Source organism: Oncorhynchus tshawytscha, linkage group LG19 (assembly GCF_018296145.1).
Source record: "Oncorhynchus tshawytscha isolate Ot180627B linkage group LG19, Otsh_v2.0, whole genome shotgun sequence".
NCBI classification, from domain to species: domain Eukaryota; kingdom Metazoa; phylum Chordata; class Actinopteri; order Salmoniformes; family Salmonidae; genus Oncorhynchus; species Oncorhynchus tshawytscha.
In genome coordinates, this window is record NC_056447.1 from 1,767,016 (window position 1) to 1,782,929 (window position 15,914).

The 15,914-nt window shown below is 41.8% G+C and overlaps 1 protein-coding gene across 1 annotated transcript; it reads left to right on the forward strand.

The window, feature by feature from the left end:
- Positions 1-268: 268 nt before the first annotated feature.
- Positions 269-8,413, forward strand: LOC112218219 (hyaluronidase-5). Its single transcript, XM_024378842.1, has 4 exons — positions 269-295; positions 598-1,540; positions 1,759-1,848; positions 7,907-8,413. Exons 2-4 carry the CDS (start codon positions 608-610, stop codon positions 8,234-8,236), a joined length of 1,353 nt encoding a protein of 450 aa, XP_024234610.1. The 5' UTR covers positions 269-295; positions 598-607; the 3' UTR covers positions 8,237-8,413.
- Positions 8,414-15,914: the final 7,501 nt, after the last annotated feature.

Here is a 15,914-nt window from a genome sequence, read left to right on the forward strand (position 1 = left end):
AGATACCAGAGACAAGTATACCTTGACAGCCAGATTGAAATTCTGCAAATATGAACCATTGTATGTCCTTGCTCTGCTCTGTCGCTCTCTCATCGGTCTATTAAATAGTCAATAACAGTCCTTCTTGGAACCACAGATAAAGCTCTTGAATGATAAACCATAATGTACAACAAACAGGAACATGTTTAATGAGCACTTGATACAAGATTACATCAAATGGGATAGATTAACCCAAATGTATAAAAATATGATTTCTCTACTGTGTCAGTGTGCTCCAACCGCGTATTACGCACAGGTAAGGACTACTAGGCTGCCTTTTGGCTGTTTGGTAACATCCGTAATATTAGTCTGGCATCTGACTTTGTAACAGTTGAACATCGTCATCAACAGCTTGTGTACTGAATGTTCTAATAACTGCCACCACTGGCTCTATCACCTTTTCTCTCTGCTATGACCATCACTGGCTAAGATGTAAAGATATCTGAAAAGACATGTATATAAGGTACCTCACTGTAGCTATACAGAGATGGTTGGGAAGTCACATTCCTCCACTGCCAGTTACCACATACATGTATTTATGTATTTTTGTTCTCACAGAGGAGTCACGATGGACCAGTTCCCCCAGATGAAAAGGGGCGCTCCCCAGCTACTCCTCTCCCTTCTGGCGTGTCTTAGTTTCGTCTCCCCGCTACCTACAACGGAGCCCCCACTGTTTGACGGTCATCCGTTTGTGGGTATATGGAATACCCCGACCCCTACATGCAAGAGGCTGCAGATCCCACTGGACACCTGGTCCTTCAAAGCAGTGACCACGCCTGCTGCTGTTCCCGGTCAGTTCCTCACCCTGTTCTACGTCGACCGCCTGGGCCTGTACCCTCACGTTGACCCCAACAACCATCGCCAGTTCAATGGTGGCATCCCCCAAAAGGGCAACCTGACGGCCCACCTGATTAAGGCCTACGGTGACATCAATCATTACATCCCCTCTGACACGACCCCGGGTCTGGCCGTCATCGACTGGGAAGACTGGCGCCCCCTGTGGGACAGAAACTGGGGGTCCAAGAATATTTACCGTCAACTGTCCATCGCCTACGCTCGAGAGAAGGACCCCTCTTTGTCCCCATCACAAGCAACCACTGAGGCCAAGAAGCAGTTTCAGACTGCAGCCCGCAACTACATGGAGGGAACCATGATGCTAGGTATCAGCCAGCGGCCCAGCCAGCAATGGGGGTTCTATCTGTTCCCCGATTGCTACAACTATGGCTGGGAGAAGCCAGACTACACAGGGCAATGCTCCGACAAGACCAAGAGCCAGAACGACGAGCTTTTGTGGCTTTGGGAGTCCAGCACGGCTCTATACCCTTCAGTCTACCTGCCTGCGTCGCTGAACAACAGCGCCAACGTGGCACTTTTCGTCAGAAACCGCGTTCAGGAGGCAGTGCGGGTGGCAGCTCTGCCCAAACGCCCCTACACTGTGCCCATCTATGTGTACTCATGCCCACTCTACAGGGACGGAAATACGAATACGTTTCTCAGTACGGTGAGGGCATTAGATGTCAATTATTTAATAGTTCAATATTGAGTGCTACACAATTTCAATAGACTTTTATCTTTACCTTTTTTTAAAAACGTGTGCTCACTAAATGCTGATAACTCACAAGAACATTTAAGACATGCAGTGCACACACTATTACAAATGTATTTTCTTTACTTCAGCTGAGTTTCATGCAGGAGTTTCTGTGTGTCTGTCATTCCCAGGAAGATCTGATCAGAAGTATTGGAGAAAGTGCAGCATTGGGGGCTTCCGGGTCAGTGCTCTGGGGAGCCAGTGCCGACTATACTGACAAGGTAATCTCAAATGCACCCCTCCACATTTCTTATTTTATGTCCCGTGATGAAATATAAAGTACACTTATTTAATTTGTACTATGTTTTGCTTAAATGTCATTGAATACTTCAATGTAAAAAAGCTTTTTTGAGTGGTGGTGCAGTACCCTCACAGAGAAATCACATGATTTCACATGACATATACCAGTTCTGCACATGTGAAAACATGTTTTTGGAACACTTCATATGTGATGATCTTGGCATGGCGGCAGGTAGGCTAGTGGTTAGAGCAGGGCTCGCCAACCTTGTTCCTGGAGAGCTACCCTCCTGTAGGTTTCCTCTTCAACCCCAGTTAGAACTAACCTCATTCAGTTTATCAACCAGCTAATTAATTATAATCAGTTGCGCTAGATTAGGGTCGGAGGGAAAACCGACAGGATGGTAGCTCTTTAGGAACAGGGTGGAAGAGCCCTGGGTTAGAATGCTGGGCCAGCAACCGAAAGGCTGCTGGTTCAAATACCTGAGCCGACAAGGTGAAAAATCTGTTGAGGTGCCCTTGAGCAAAGCGCTGACCCTGTAAACCAACGCATTTATTATTATCATTTTTTCAACTGTGAAATCATGTGAAACTATACAGTATGTTTTTGGAACACTTCCCATTTGATGATATGACACATGATTTCACAGGCGATGCCCTGCAAACATTAATGAGTCTTTATGATACACACAAGTGCTTTTAGCATAGTGTTTTCAAAGGACAATATATATTTGACTATATTGTGTATGTTTGTTTATACAGTAATTGTTATTCAACATGTCCTTACGTGGGATTTGAACGCACAACCTCTTGGTTCACAGCATTCCGATCTTCCTGCTAAGCCGCCATGTATGTGGCAGTAACTGATTTCACCTGTATTCTTACACTTTGGACTACAAAGTAAATCTTTGCTAAAAATACACGGAAGAAAAACTATTATATTTATCATTGTGATTCAGGAGTAACATTAACACTGAATAATATGCCCCACCAACATTGACAACTATACAGAAAACCCTCAAAATTGCTGAAATAAGTAAATGAAAAATGATGAGGGGACAGAATAACTTATAACTAAAATAACAGCACACTTTTACTAAGTGCGGAGATGTTTCAGGATTATTTCCAGCATCATCGCAAACTGTTTTTGAGACTGGCGGACAGGGTCTGGTAGTGCTCCAGTTCTCCCTGTCAGAAGAAGTAACAAAAGACTTGGAAAGCATACAAAATCTTATGGAAATGTCACTACGGGTATTGTGAGTAACCTAATTTATCTTCCTTTAACTCCGCCTTCTAGTGAGTTTATACAAACTGTCATCTCCTACCATTCTGTTAGATTGGAGACGGTCAGAAAAAAATGGTTGTAACGTTAATAATTTGGATGTTATTCCATGTGTCACCTCGAGGCAGATGCCCCGTTGAATATGCTTTTAAATGTTAGAGCAATCACTAGTAAAACCTTTCTCATGAATGACATCATTACTAAGCGCCAAGTTGATTGCATGTTTCTCACTGAAACATGGCTGTCATCAGACTCTAGTGCCGCTCTTATTGAAGCCTCCCCTCTGGACTACAGCTTTTGATACTCTATCAGAAATGGTAAAAGGGGTGGGTGGACAGCCTCTACTTTTAATACTGCTCTCGGCTGTAAGGAAATTTAGTTTGTCGACTTTGGGCCTTTTGAGCATCATGCTATGCTGTTTAAATGTTAGCCACCAGTGCTGGCCAAAACCCTGTAAAGGCCACCAAAGCACTGAACCAACTTTCTTTACTGATTTATCTGAGCTATTGTGTAAGGGTTTTCCTGTGGTGAAAGAGAGGCGGACCAAAATGCAGAGTGGTGGTTATTCATGTTTAATTTAGAAAGACGACTATACATGAACAGACTAAACAAAACAAGAAAAGTGAAAACCTAAACAGTCCTATCTGGTGCAAACACAGAGACAGGAACAATCACCCACAAAACCCAACACAAAACAGGCTACCTAAATATGGTTCCCAATCAGAGACAATGACTAACACCTGCCTCTGATTGAGAACCATATCAGGCCAAACATAGAAATAGACAAACCAGACACACAACATAGAATGCCCACCCAGCTCACGTCCTGACCAACACTAAAACAAGGAAAACACATACGAACGATGGTCAGAACGTGACATATTGTCTATTGTCCCGGAGAACTATGATAAAATCATTGTGTTGGACGATTTTAATATTAATGTTGACAAAGAGACTGACTCCAAGGTCATTGAATTTATGAATATTTTGAGCTCTATGGACTTTATCCAACATGTTACTGGGCCCACCCATAATTGCAGCCATACTCTGGACCTGATTATTACCAAGGGGCTTTCTATTGACATATCCTCTATTGTTGATGTTGCTTTATCTGGTCACCACTGTGTATTTTATTACCTTGTTGCATTTTATTACCAATAGCGCAGGGTAATACTGAACACATTATTAAGAAACGCTATCTTACCTCTGACGTTGCTACAGATTTTATTGAGTACATGAACAACACTACCTATTCTGCCTTCCTCTTGTAATGATTTAGTTGATGATTTTAATAGCACATTAAGGATTACCATTGATACCATAGCTCCAGTAAAGTTGAAAAAGTCCACATCCAAATGGAGAGCCCCTTGGATGAGTGAGGAAACTAAATCAATTAAAGAGAAATTGCAAAAAGGCAGAGTGGAAGGGGAGAAAGTCTAAGTCGCAGGTCCATTATGATATTCTGAGAGAGCATCTTGGCATATTTAACAAGGCCATTAGAAATGCCAGACTGACTCATTTTTCTTACTTGATCACTATTAATCAGACTAATTTAAAGATGCTCTTCTTGACCATTGATGGCCTGATAAATCATACCCCCTCAAACCTAAGTGAAGTTTCCTCCACATCTAAATGTGATGAGTTTGTGGCATATTTCAGAGGTAAGATAACCAACATTAGGCTGGGTATCAGTCAAGCAAGACCTGAAGAGAAGTTTGATGATATGTGCCCTAGCCTAACATGTAAAGGCACTGTGGATTTATTTTCCCTGTTTTACTCAGACATGCTCAGGAAAGTGACATCACAACTTAAGCCTTCTATCTGCTTTCTCGATGATATCCCGACCACCTTCTTCAAAACAGTTTTTTTTTTTTTTAACAGTGATTGTTAATCACTCCGTATTCACAGGCACTTTCCAAACCGCACTAAAAACTGTTATGGTGAATCCCCTTCTGAAGAAACGTAATCTAGATTCTTCAGCTCATAGAAATTTTCGGACAATCCCCAACCTTCCATTCTTAAGCAGAATTATGGAGAATTTTTTTTTCAAACAGCAAAATATATTTTTGTATGCGCCAACAATCCAGAAAGGTGCTAAAAATAGGCGATGTAGCTTAAGAAACAAGGTTCATGTTGCGGTTTTCTTCGGGTGAAAGAGAGTCGGACCAAAATGCAGCGTGGTTAATTCGATACATCTTTAATGAAGATGAAACACGAACAATACAAAAACAGTAAACTTAACGTGAAAACCGAAACAGCCTAAACTGGTGCAAACTAACACAGAGACAGGAACAATCACCAACGAAATACTCAAAGAATATGGCTGCCTAAATATGGTTCCCAATCAGAGACAACGAGAATCACCTGCCTCTGATTGAGAACCACCTCAGGCAACCATAGACTTTTCTAGACAACCCTACTAAGCCACAATCCCAATACCTACTAAAACCCCAATACAAAACACACCACAAAATAAACCCATGTCACACCCTGGCCTAACCAAATAAATAAAGAAAACACAAAATACTAAGACCAGGGCGTGACAGTTCATAGCTTGCTTGTAACAGATTACATTTTGACTATCTCGGAAATGTAGATAATGCCTTTGATGATACAGTGGTAGCAATACATAGTTTTAACATCTATCATATATAACCCTGATGTCCTAGCCTTGTCTGAATCCTGGCTTAGGAAGGCCACCAAGAATTCTGAAATATCCATCCCCAACTACAACATTTTCCGTCAAGATTGAACTGCCAAAGGGGGCAGAGTTGCAATAAACTGCAGAGATAGCCTGCAGAGTTCGGTCTTACTATCCAGGTCTGTGCCCAAACAGTTTGAACTTTTCTTTTAAAAATCCACCTTTACAGAAATAAGTCTCTCACTGTTATAGACCCCCCTCAGCCCCCAGCTGTGCCCTGGACACCATATGTGAATTGATTGCCCCCCATCTATTTTCAGAGTTCGTACTGTGAGGTGACCTAAGCTGGGATATGCTTAACACCCCGGCCATCCTACAATCTAAACTAGATGCCCTCAATCTCACACAAATTATCAAAGATCCTACCAGGTACAACCATAAATCCATAAACATGGGCACCCTCATAGATATCATCCTGACTAACTTGCCCTCCAAATAAACCTCTGCTGTCTTCAACCAGGATCTCAGCGATCACTGCCTCATTGCCTGCGTCCGTAATGGGTCCACGGTCGAATGACCACCCCTCATCACTATCAAACGCTCCCTAAAATACTTCAGTGAGCAGGCCTTTCTAATCGACCTGGCCCGGGGTCTGACAACCTGGATGGAAAATTACTGAGGATAATAGCGGCCGATATTGCCACTCCTATTTGCCATATCTTCAATATAAGCCTACTAGAAAGTGTGTGCCTTCAGGCCTGGAGGGAAACAAATGTAATTCCGCTACCTAAGAATAGTAAAGTCCCCTTTACTGGCTCAAATAGCCAACAAATAAGCCTGTTACCAACCCTTAGTAAACTTTTTGAAAAAATTGTGTTTGACCAGATACAATGCTATTTTACAGAAATTGACAGACTTTCAGCACACTTATAGGGAAGGACATTCAACAAGCACTTACACAAATGACTGATGATTGGCTGAGATACAAAGATTGCAGGGGGTTGTTTTGTTAGACTTCAGTGCGGCTTTTGACATTATCGATCATAGTCTACTACTAGAAGAAATTATGTATTATGGCTTTACACCCCCTGCTGTTTTGATGATAAAGAGTTACCTGTCTAACAGAACACGTAAGGTGTTCTTTAATAGAAGCCTCTCCAACATAATAGAGGTAAGCTCAGGAATTACCCAGGGCAGCTGTTTAGGCCCCTTACACTTTTCATTCTTTACTAACGACATGCCACTGGTTTTGGGTAAAGCCAGTGTGTCTATGTATGCAGATGACTCAAAACTATACACGTCAGCTTCTATAGCAACTGAAATGACTACAACACTTAACAATGATATGCAGTTAGTTTCAGAATGGGTGGCAAGGAATAAGGTAGTCCTAAATATTTAAAAAATGAAAAGCATTGTATTTGGGCCAAATCATACACTAAAGCCTAAACCTCAACTAATTAGTGTAATGAATATTGTGGAAATTGAGGTTGCTAAACTGCTTGTAGTAACCCTGGATTGTAAACTGTCATGGTCAAAACATATTCATACAACAGTAGCTAAGATGGGGAGAAGTCTGTCCCTAGTAAAGTGCTGCTCTGCGTTCTTAATAACAACACTATCAACAAGGCAGGTCCTACAGGCCCTAGTTTTGTCACACCTGGACTACTGTTCAGTAATGTGGTCAGATGCCACAGAGGGACTTAGGAAAATTACAATTGTCTCAGAACAGAGCGGGTGGTCCAAAAAAGTACAAGGGGAGCTAATATTAATGATATGCATGTCAATCTCTCATGGCTCAACGTGGAAGATAGATGGACTTCATCACTACTTGTTGAAATATGAAATTGCTGAAATGTGAAATTCATGTGTTTTTTCCGTAAGGAAGTGCTGACCAATGATGGCACGCTGTTACATTTGCTATTTATGTAAAAAACGGAAAGTACGGAATGTTTATGCTTATCATATCACCTTTCACATGTTGTCAGGTGGCACAACACTTGGATATGACATGTCCATTTGTAGCCCCCTTCTTTCTATCCTCTATATAATTCATCCAACATTCCATCCCAAGAACAAGTTCATTAATATCTCACCCCCCACCCCCTCTCTGTCCTTTCAGGCTTCATGTGAAGCATTATCCACATACCTGACATCCACCCTCAACCCATACATTGCTAACGTGACCGCTGCCGCCAAACTCTGTAGTGACGTCCTTTGCCAAGGCAATGGCCGCTGTGTCAGAAAGGACTACAACTCCAATGACTACCTGCACCTGAACCCGGACAACTTCCGCCTCCTAAAGTCCCAGCGAAAGTACGTGGCCATCGGAATACCCTCCTCTGCTGACCTACTCACCTTAGCAGACAAGTTCACCTGCCAGTGCTACACAGGCAGTAGCTGCTCACCCCAGTTATCACGTCCCATGACCCCAATGGTTATTCAGGTATAGCCTCACTCTTAGAAAATCTGATGAATGCATTCACAGTATGGGTACGTGGATATGATTGAAGCAAATAATCAAAGTTCTAATTTTTAGATGAACAGTATTTTTTTGAGAATCCTGCACTATAGGACTGAATCACGAAAGACATTACATATTTATGTCAAAATAAAATTCAAAAATATTTTACATTGTTGTGAGTATTATTTCATATCCTTTGGACAGTATGCAGAGCCTGTAACATTTAACCCAATAACCCCAACGTTTTTAGGGGCTTTGAGTAATGGTACTGCGATGATTACGTTAAAGAAATACTGTGTTAACATATTTGGTTAATATATAATGAAATGACTGGCTAAGTATCTACAATTACTCAGCAGTAAATTTTCAACTTATGCTGACCAAGCATATAGAAGGAAAAATACTGGGAACAAATCATTCCTTCCTACTGTGCATCAACACGTTGAATTAACATTGATTCCACGTCATTTTAACCAAAACAGTCAATGTGATGACGTTGAATCAACGTGAAGAACTGATTGGATTTGTAAAACATCATCAATTTTTTTTTGGAAAGAATTTCATATTCTTTTTGTAACATGACATTTTATGTTGATTTCACGTTGAATTCCAATTAGTTGACAAATGAAAAATAGATGTTGAACTGTGCCCAGGGGGTTGCGTGTCATGCCACATAGCAAGGATATTTGGTGGTGTTCTTATACACTTGTTTTCTCTCACCTTCCAGGCACACAGACACAACCTCTCTGGGATAGGCGGGACGCAAATGTCCCACCTGGCCAATTGCCAGGGAAAATGCAGAGCGCCAAATAAAAAAAAATGCTATAAAATTCAAACTTTCATTAAATCACACATGTAAGATACCAAATTAAAGCTACACTCGTTGTGAATCCAGCCAACATTTCAGATTGATTTCAAAAAAGGATTTTTGGCAAAAGCATAAGAAGCTATTATCTGACGATAGCACAACAGTAAACAAAGAGAGAATAGCATATTTCAACCCTGCAGGCACCACACAAAACACAGAAATAAAATATAAATCATGCCTTACTTTTGACGAGCTTCTTTTGTTGGCACTCCAATATGTCCCATAAACATCACAAATGGTCTTTTTATTCGATTAATTCCATCCATATATATCCGAAATGTACATTTGTTTGGCGCATTTGATCCAGAAAAAAACTGCTTCCAATTTGCGCAACGTCACTACAAAATATCTCAAAAGTTACCTGTAAACTTTGCCAAAACATTTCAAACTACTTTTGTAATACAACTTTAGGTATTTGTAAATGTTAATAATCAATCAAATTGAAGACGGGTCTACCTGTTTTCAATACAGGAGGATCACAAACTAACGCTACTTTTCAAGTCTTGCGCAACTCTCTAACAGTTCACATAACGTTACCCTGTTCCAAGATGGCCATATTTACTTATTCATTCCACAAAGGAATAACCTCAACCAAATTCCAAAGACTGGTGACATCCAGTGGAAGCGGTAGGAACTGCAAACAAGTGCCTTAGAAATCTCATTTCCCAATGAGAACTCATTGAATAGACAGTGACCTAAAAAAATTATAATTCTGAATGGTTAGTCCTCAAGGTTTTGCCTGCTACATAAGTTCTGTTATACTCACAGACATGATTCAAACAGTTTTATAAACTTGAGTGTTTTCTATACAAATCTACTAATATGCATATCTTATATTCTTGGCATGAGTAGCAGGAAGTTGAAATTGGGCACGCTATTTATCCAAAAGTGAAAATGCTGCCCCCTGTCCCAAAGAGATCATTTTAAGCCTGTTTACATCAGTTACTCTCAAAAAAAAGATACCCCTGAAGGAGTCAGAAAAACACGCATAAATCAAACATAAATAAGTGTTCTGTGGTGACAAGTTTCCACAGGCGCTTGCTACGCTACACTTAAAGATATTGCAGAACTTATTTAGAGATTTAGAGAACTTATTTATCACACTCCCAGATGAAGGTTTGTAGTGAGGGGTTCAAGATTTTGAGCAGGAAAAGGGGACCTACAGAGTGTGGTGGTTGGCAAGGAATTTGTATGAAAATCCCTAGAACAGGTGAGCTTACATTCATGTTGTAACCTTTTATCCTTTGTTCTACCAATTTGACAACATGGTTTTTCACTTTCTCTCATGATATTGTTTGAAGTGTGTTTGAAGTTGCTAGTGTTGTGTCTCGGCCAGGGTTAGGGAGTAACACATGTAATCAGTTACATGTAATCTGATTACCCCCCCCCAAAACTGGACCTGTAAACAGTTACGTTACCAGCTAAAATAATGTAATAGGATTACAGATATACTTCAGAAAAAGTAGATGATTATTTCTTGGAATACTTGTAAATTCAGAAAGGATATTAGCCAGGAAAAAATGTGGATGGTTGTCACCTGGAACGTGGGTTTGGTTGTCACTATGAACTCCATTATAAAACGGGGGTGGATCTTTTGTGCTTGTTTTATAAACAGCTCCTTTAGTTTCCTCTTACACAATTTTTTTTCTGTCACAAACCCAAACTTGTGTGCAGACTATGCGCATACCAGCTGGCTGTAGTGTTTACGGACATATTCAATCTCTCCCTATGCCAGTCTGCTGTCCCCACATGCTTCAAGATGTCCAAAATCAAATCAAATCAAATTTATTTATATAGCCCTTCGTACATCAGCTGATATCTCAAAGTGCTGTACAGAAACCCAGCCTAAAACCCCAAACAGCAAGCAATGCAGGTGTAGAAGCACGGTGGCTAGGAAAAACTCCCTAGAAAGGCCAGAACCTAGGAAGAAACCTAGAGAGGAACCAGGCTATGTGGGGTGGCCAGTCCTCTTCTGGCTGTGCCGGGTGGAGATTATAACAGAACATGGCCAAGATGTTCAAATGTTCATAAATGACCAGCATGGTCGAATAATAATAAGGCAGAACAGTTGAAACTGGAGCAGCAGCACGGCCAGGTGGACTGGGGACAGCAAGGAGTCATCATGTCAGGTAGTCCTGGGGCATGGTCCTAGGGCTCAGGTCCTCCGAGAGAGAGAGAGAGAGAGAAAGAGAGAATTAGAGAATGCACACTTAGATTGACACAGGACACCGAATAGGACAGGAGAGGTACTCCAGATATAACAAACTGACCCTAGCCCCCCGACACATTAACTACTGCAGCATAAATACTGGAGGCTGAGACAGGAGGGGTCAGGAGACACTGTGGCCCCATCCGAGGACACCCCCAGACAGGGCCAAACAGGAAGGATATATGTCCATCATTGTTCTTGTACCCAAAAAAGTGAATGTAACTATGTAAATGACTGTCGCTCCATAGGACTCACTTTTATCATCATAAAGTGCTTTGAGAAGCTAGTTAAGGATCACCTCCACCTTACTTGACCCACTGCAATTCACATACGGGGTGGCAGGGTAGCCTAGTGGTTAGAGCGTTGAACTAGTAACCGGAAGGTTGCAAGTTCACATCCCCGAGCTGACAAGGTACAAATCTGTCGTTCTGCCCCTGAACAGGCCGTTAACCCACTGTTCCTAGGCCGTCATTGAAAATAAGAATTTGTTCTTAACTGACTTGCCTAGTTAAATAAAGGTAAATAATACCACCCCAATAGATTCATGGATGATGCAATTGCTCTATCCATTCTGGACAAGAGGAATACCTTTGTAAGAATGCTGGGTCTAAACCCCTCCCTGTGCAACTTGGTCCTGGACTTCCTGATGGGCCACCCCCAGGTGGTGAAGGTAGGCAACAACACCTCCACTACGCTGATCCTCAACACAGGACTCTCACAAGAGTGTGTGCTCAGCCCCCTCCTGACTCCCTGTTTACCCACGACTTCGTGGCCACACATGTCTCCAACTCAATCATCAAGTTTGTGGACGACACACAGGCCTGATTACCAACAATAACGAGACAGCCTAAAGGGAGGAGGTGAGGGCCCTGGTGGATTGGTGCCAGGAAAATAACCTCTCCCTCAACATCAACAAAACGAAGGAGCTGATCGTTCAGAGGGAGCACGCCCCCTTCAATATCGAGAAGGTGAAAAGCGTCAAGTTCCTTGGCGTACACATCACTGACAATCTGAAATGGTCCACCCACACAGACAGTATGGTGAAGAAGGCGCAACAGCAATACTGCCTCTTCAACCTCAGGAAACTGAACAAATTTGTCTTGGCCCCTAAGATTCTCACAAACTTTTATGGAACCACCAGTGAGAGCATCTTGTCGGGCTGTATCACCGCCTGGTACCGCAACTGCACCGTCTGCAACCGCAGGGCTCTCCAGAGGGTGGTGTGGTCAGCCCAGTGCATCACCAGGAGCACACTGCCTGCCCTTCGGGACATCTACTGGGCGGCAGGTAGCCTAGTGGTTAGAGCATTGGGCCAGTAACCAAAAGGTTGCTAGATTGAATCCCTGAGCTGACAAGGTAAAAAGCTGTCATTCTGCCCCTGAACAAGGCCGTTAACCCACTGTTCTTAGGCCATCATTGTAAACAAGAATTTGTTCTTAACTGACTTGCCTAGTTAAAGAAAAGCTAAAGAAAAGGTCAGTACAGGTGCATCTCACGGCGGTCAGACGTTACAGCCTTTTTCACCTTATCAATCTACGTATTGTGAGCGGACCAGAGGTAGTTTGTCGTCTTCTTCTTCTTCTTCTTCTCCTTCTTCTTCTTCTTCTTCTCCTCCTTCTCCTTCTTTTTTTTCTTCTTCTTCTTCTTCTCTTTCTTCTTCTTCTTCTTCTCCTTCTCCTTCTTCTTCTTCTTCTTCTCTTTCTTCTTCTTCTTCTTCTTTTTTTTTTTTTTTTTTTTCAGCTTCCAAAAGGTATGTCTAAACACACTTTCTTTCCCCCCCTCAATGCCGGTTCCCTCCTCTCTCTTGTAGGGGAAAGAGAATAGGTCATTAGTATCATCAGCTGTGCTTAATTGCCTCTGATCACCTTGACTCACATGCCTGGCTGGGCTACTATCCATGAGCCCAGCCTGCCCTCTGGTGGTCCTTCCACAGTACACACAATACCCCATAATGACAAAGCGAAAAAAGGTTTTTAGAATGTTTTGCTAATTTATTAAAAATAAAAAACAGAAATACCTTATTTACATAAATATTCAGACCTATTGCTAAGAGACTCAAAATTGAGCTCAGGTGCATCCTGTTTCCATTGATCATCCTTGAGATGTTTCTACAACTTGATTGGAGTTCACCTGTGGTAAATTCTATTGATTGGACAGGATTTGGAAATAAAAATAAAACTTTTTTTTTTGTTGTTGTCAAATGCACCGAAAATAACAGGTGTAAACCTTACGGTGAAGTGGTTACTTACAAGCCCTTAACCAACAATGCAGTTTTAAGAAAAATAACTGTTAAAGAAAGTATTTACTAAAACAACTGAAGTAAAAAAAAAAAAAAGGAAAAAAAGGAAAATAGCAAATAATTAAAGAGCAACAATAAAATAACAGTATCAAGGCTATATACAGGTGGTACCGGTACAGAGTCAATGTGCGGGGGCACAGGTTAGTTGAGGTAATTGAGGTAATATGTACATGTAGGTAGAGGTAAAGTGACTATGCATAGATAGGAATTGTCCATAGAGCTCAGAGACAGGATTGTTTCGAGGCTTAGAACTGGCGAAGGGAACTAAAAAATGTCTGCAGCATTGAAGGTCCAAAAGAACACAGTGACCTCCATCATTCAAGTTTGGAAACACCAAGACTCTTCCTAGAGCCGGCCAAACTGAGCAGTTGGTAGAGAAGGGCCTTGTTCAGGGAGGTGACCAAGAACCCGATGGTCACTCTTGCAGAGCTCCAGATTTCCTCTGTGGATATGGGAGAACCTTCCAGAAGGACAACCATCTCTGCAGCACTCCACCCTTCAGGCCTTTATGGTAAAGTAGCCAGACGGAAGCCACTCCTCAGTAAAAGGCACGTGACAGCCCGCTTGGAGTTTTCGAAAAGGCACCTAAAGGACTCTCAGACCATGAGAAACAAGATTCTCTGGTCTGATGAAACCAAGGTTGAACTCTTTGGCCTGAATGCCAAGCCTCACATCTTGAAGACACCTGGCACCATCCCAACGGTGAAGCATGGGCCCGAGTGGGCTCCCGAGTAGCGCAGAGGTCTAAGGCACTGCATCTCTAGTGCTAGAGGCATCACTACAGACACACTGGTTCAAATCCATGCTCTATCACAACCGGCTGTGATTGTAAATAAGAATTTGTTCTTAACTGACTTAGCTAGTTAAATAAAGGTTCAAATACAAAAATGGTGGTGGCAGCATCATGCTCTGGGGATGTTTTTCAGTGACTGGGAGACTAGTTGGGATCGAGGGAAAGATGAATGGGGCAAAGTACAGGGATCCTTTATGATAACCTGCTCCAGAACTCCCAAGACCTTCGACTGGGGCAAAGGTTCACCTTCCAACAGGACAATGTCCACACAGCCAAGACAACGCAGGAGTGGCTTCGGGACAAGTCTCTGAATGTCATTGAGTGGCCCAGCCAGAGCCCGGACTTGAACCCGATCAAACATCTTTGGAAAGACCTGAAAATAGCTGTACAGCGACGCTCCCCATCCAATCTGGCAGAGCTTGAGAGGATCTGCAGAGAAGAATGGGAGAATCTCCCCAAATATAGGTGTGCCAAGCTTGTAGTGTCATATCCAAGAACACTCAAGACTATAATCGCTGCTAAAGCTGCTTCAAGGAAGATCAAAGGGACTGAATACTTATGTAAATGTCATATTTGAGCTTTTTTTTATATGTACTGTGCATTTGCAAAAATGTCTAAAAACCTGTTTTTCTTTGTCATTGTGTGGTATTGTGTGTAGATGAGGGAAAAAACGATTTAATACATTTTAGAATAAGGCTGTAACGCAACAAAATGTGGAAAAAGTCAAGGGGTCTGAATACTTTCTGAATGCACAGGTATTCTGTATTCTAGTGAAGTCCATCCTATTCAACTATTGCTGTACATACAGTATACTATTCTATCACTTATTCTTCAGATATACCACATATTCTATCCACATACTGTCCATAATGTCAATACATCCCATCACATACACAAATCTGTATATACATACAGTACCAGTCAAAAGTTTGGACACACCTACTCATTCAAGGGTTTTTCTTTATTTTTACTATTTTCTACATTGTAGAATAATAGTGAAAACATCACAACTATGAAATTAACACATATGGAATCAAGTAGTAACCTTAAAAAGTGTTAATTATGTTTTAGATTCTTCAAAGTAGGCACCCTTTGCCTTGATGACAGCTTTGCACACTCTTGGATTAAATAGACTTCTTACTTGGGTTCAGAGCTGAACTAAAGCATTGACTTTTCTTTTTTAAAGGCTTCGCTGGCTGTCTTAAACAAAAGCATTTCATTTGTGTTTCAGAGCCTTACATTTCAGTTGGTTTGATTTTGTATGCCATCAGTTTTATTATTGACACATGTTGCTTTCATGGCAGCGTGCTTACCGACCATTCGAACTACCAATGCACAAACACCTTTTTCCCCACTCCTATTGCTCCTTGTGGAACAGCTTGTTGGGTCGTGGCCATAGACATATAATCCCTAGAAGGGTTTTGGAACCTCTAACCCTGGCATTTTGACTGTTAAACTCATGGGTGAGCTAGCAATGGCTGCCAGTCTTGACTTTAA

Coding starts and splice junctions, on each gene's coding strand:
- LOC112218219 (XM_024378842.1), top strand. CDS start 608: ATGGACCAGTTCCCCCAGATGAAAAGGGGCGCTCCCCAGCTACTCCTC. Junction 1,541..1,758: donor CGAATACGTTTCTCAGTACG/GTGAGGGCATTA, acceptor TGTCATTCCCAG/GAAGATCTGATCAGAAGTAT. Junction 1,849..7,906: donor GTGCCGACTATACTGACAAG/GTAATCTCAAAT, acceptor CTGTCCTTTCAG/GCTTCATGTGAAGCATTATC.